At 40.3% G+C, this 4,102-nt stretch overlaps 1 gene segment (V, D, J or C); it reads left to right on the top strand.

Annotated features, from left to right (window-relative positions):
* The first annotated feature begins 3,106 nt into the window (after positions 1-3,106).
* LOC117367271 lies at positions 3,107-3,663 on the top strand. The segment is given in 2 exon segments: positions 3,107-3,178; positions 3,359-3,663. Coding segments are annotated over 2 exon segments (351 nt in total).
* The last annotated feature ends 439 nt before the right edge of the window (positions 3,664-4,102 follow it).

Below are 4,102 nucleotides of genomic sequence, written 5' to 3'. Positions count from 1 at the left end.
TCTTCTCGTCAGTCTTCACGAGAGAGGACACATCCAATATCCCAGAACCCGAGGAGAACATAAACGGAGACCATGATGAAAATCTGGTCCAACTAGAAGTAAGCAAAGAGGATGTTCTCAGACAGATTGACAGACTGAAGAGTGACAAATCACCAGGGGCATCCACCCAAGGGTATTAAAGGGACTGAGAAACGAAATAGCGGAAACACTACGCCAAATTTGTAACCTATCCTTGAAAACTGGGGAGATCCCAGAGGACTGGAAAATAGCCAATGTCACGCCCATCTTTAAGAAGGGATCAAGGGGTGACCCGGGAAACTACAGGCCGGTGAGCTTGACCTCGGTTCCGGGAAAGATGATGGAAGCATAGGTCAAAGACACAATCTACGAACACATAGAAAACTATGGACAACTGAAGGCGAGCCAGCACGGCTTCTGCAAGGGAAGGCCATGCCTCACAAACTTACTGTATTTCTTTGAGGGAATAAACAGCCAGGTGGATAAAGGGGAATCCATAGACATCATTTACCTTGACTTCCAAAAGGCCTTCAACAAGGTACCTCACGAAAGACTGCTTAGGAAGCTGTGGAGCCACGGGGTGCAGGGGGATGTCCACCAATGGATCAAACACTGGCTGGTAGGCAGGAAACAAAGGGTTGGAGTAAAGGGCCATTACTCAGACTGGCAATGGGTCACGAGCGGAGTTCCACAGGGGTCAGTGCTGGGACCGCTCCTGTTCAATATATTTATCAACGGCCTGGAGACGGGGGCAAAATGTGAGGTTATTAAATTTGCTGATGACACCAAACTCTGCAGCAGGGTTAGAAACACGGAAGACTGCAAAGACCTGCAAAGAGACCTAACGAGACTGGAAGAGTGGGCAAAAAAGTGGCAGATGAGTTTTAACATAGAGAAATGCAAGGTCATGCAAGTAGGGAAAAAGAACCTGATGCTCAGCTACAAAATGGGAGGATCACTACTAGGGGTGAACAACCTTGAAAGAGACCTGGGGGTGATGGTGGACACAACATTGAAAGCATCAGCACAATGTGCGACAGCCTCAAAGAAAGCGAACAGAATGTTGGGTATCATTAAAAAGGGTATCACGATGAGGACGAAGGAAGTCATCATGCCGCTATATCGTGCAATGGTGCGCCCACATCTGGAGTACTGTGTCCAGTAATGGTCGCTGTACCTCAAGAAGGACATGGCAGTACTTGAGCGGGTCCAGAGGAGAGCAACTAAACTGGTAAATGGTATGGAAACTTTTCATACGCTGACAGGTTGAAAATGCTGGGGCTCCCTGGAAAAGCAGAGACTTAGAGGAGACATGATAGAAATCTTCAAAATCCTGAGGGGCATAGAGAAGGTGGACAGGGACAGATTCTTCAGACTGTGGGGAACCACAAATACAAGGAGTCACTTGGAGAAATTGAGAGGGGACAGGTTTAGAACAAATGCGAGGAAGTTCTTTTTTATCCAGAAGGTGGTGGACACATGGAACGCGCTTCAGGAGGTTGTGATAGGCCAGAGAACACTACAGGGTTTCAAGGAAGGTTTAGATAGGTCCCTAAAGGATGAGGGGATTGAGGGTTACAGATAGATGTAGAGGTAGGTTACAGAAATGGTCAGGAACCACTTCACAGGTCACAGACCTGGTGGGCAACCGCGGGAGGGGACCGCTGGGCGCGATGGACCTCTGGTCTGACCCAGTGATGGCAACTTCTTATGTTCTTAACAAGGATATACCACTCTTTGGTGGGCCCCAGATCACTTAGGTACACTTGTGGCTTGCCATTGTTATGAGTGGGTGCAGTAAAGTTCTCAGCCCAACCATCCAACTTTCTAAATTATGAAGGGTTATTTTGCCACTGCAGTTGAAAAGAATGTTATTTTATTTCATTAAGTGCCAATTTGCAGAAATAAAATTCTATGTTTCTAACGTTGTTTGAGATCATTGATTGAACCATTTCCATGTCATTCTATTCTTAGTTGGGCTGAGAACTTTTCAGCACCCCTTGTTTTTATTTATTACATTTATTTTTAACATTTCTATTATACTTATAACCTAAGCGGATTACAAGTTATGTAAATTGCAGTCTTAAGGCACATTGAAAAAATTTCCCTCTCTGTCCCAAGTGGGCTCACATTCTAAACTAAAGTACCTAATGAAATAAAGAAAATGAAAAATATTATAAATATTTACATATCCAACAAAAGACAGAGTGACAGAGTTAGGTCAGATCATGCTAATTTACATATATGCTTAAATAACCTAGGTGAGGACATTTACACCTGCTTTCAAGCAAGTAAAATTATCCATTCTCAACATGTAGGTTTACAAAATGTAGGCTTAATTTATGCCGCTTAATGTTAGTATTTATAAAAACACATAAGCACCTATGAGTTGTCACAAAATATCACTTAACTAGACACTTACATTACCTGCACTCTTAAACTAAGCTCCCACTTATTATATCACTGTCTTAATGTGAACCTGAGAGATGAAATAATGCTTTGGGAGGTCAGGACAGTGAGTCTAATCTAATCTAAACTAATATTTGGCTTCATATACCGAGTTTTCATTCTAAGAAAGCTCAACTCGGTTTACAATAGTTAACTTAAAAAATAAGAACCATAAAAGAAAGATATCGGAAATAATTAATCTCCAAAGTGTTTGGTGAATAAAGTAGTTTTCAAAAACTTATGAAAGAATAAGAGAGAACAAGAAATTCTTAAAAGGAGCGGAAGATCGTTCTAAAGTTGAGAGAACTTAAAAACCAAAGATTGGCCAAAAATCTTAACTCTTTCAGTCCCTTTTCTGGAAGGGAGAGATAATTTGTATTGTTGATTGCCCCTTGCAAAAGAGAATCTGTAAAGATTCCAGAATAAAGGAACTAGAGGCTTTTGCTCTTTATTTTTGACAGACCTTCCCCTACCTTCCCTATACTATGGCAACTCTATAAGTGGTTACACACTTGTGGTATATAGATGCAGGTGATGTGAACTGATATAGAAGAGGCTGTTTTGCATATTCATACCCAGGAGATATTTCACTAATGCTCAGAGGATTTATAAATATTTCCTTTTACTCTTTATGGTTTATTAATCAGCAACTGCCAGTCAGGAAGGATGAAGATACAACAGCTTTTTTGGATCCTGCTCCTCTGGATAAGAGGTAAGATTAAAACACACACATCAGATGTTCAAAGTGACAATAAATAATCAAATAAATGTACTTGTTTTAAGTTATTTAATAACAACTTTGTCTATACACTGCTATAAAATAGGTGAATACATCTTATTTTGTCTCAATATTAAGTAATGTGTGTATGAATGCATTTATCTTCTTATTCAGAATCCAGTGGGCAGGTTGTGATGACTCAGTCTCCTGAATTTTTGTCACCGTCTGTGGGAGACACAGTCACCATCAGCTGTCAAGCGAGTCAAAATGTTAATGGCTACGTAGCCTGGTACCAGCAGAAACCGGGACAGGCTCCCAAGCTTCTTATCTATTATGCTTCTACCCGTGCCACTGGGATCCCAGAGCGGTTCAGTGGCAGTGGATCTGGGACCGATTATATTTTCAAAATCAATGGACTTCAAGCTGAAGATGCTGCAAATTATTACTGTCAGCAGGGTAACAACCTTCTCACACAGTGATACAGATTCGTACAAAAACCTCTCAGCTCATTCTAGGTCTTCTGTTACCAAACCTTATTCAGCACTAAGACAGCTCAGAGCTTCCTCACCATTATTGATATTGTGGTGCCACAAAAATTGATTTTTGTCATTAGTGATCTTGATTACTATTTTTTTTCAACATTCAAGAGCTATTTATAATTTTAAGAGACAATGAATGTTTTCAGAAAAAAAAACCTGTGATTTGTAATATCTGAAAATTACACAGAGGAAATAGTAATTTCTAGTCTGTATCACTGGAAAATTTACAGTTAATTTACTGAACATTTTCAGTTTTAGCCTTTGGTAATTAAAATAACATTTTCCCTGAAGTTAATTAAGCTTTGTTTTCCATCAAATGAGTTTTGGGTGGTTGAAAGCTTAGGGAAACTTTATTTTCTGTGGGGTAATTAGAAAAATA

The sequence above is a fragment of the Geotrypetes seraphini genome, chromosome 1, assembly GCF_902459505.1.
Source record: "Geotrypetes seraphini chromosome 1, aGeoSer1.1, whole genome shotgun sequence".
Lineage (NCBI taxonomy): Eukaryota > Metazoa > Chordata > Amphibia > Gymnophiona > Dermophiidae > Geotrypetes > Geotrypetes seraphini.
The sequence above is the reverse complement of the archived record's forward strand: the minus strand, read 5'-3'. Positions and strand labels throughout refer to the sequence as shown.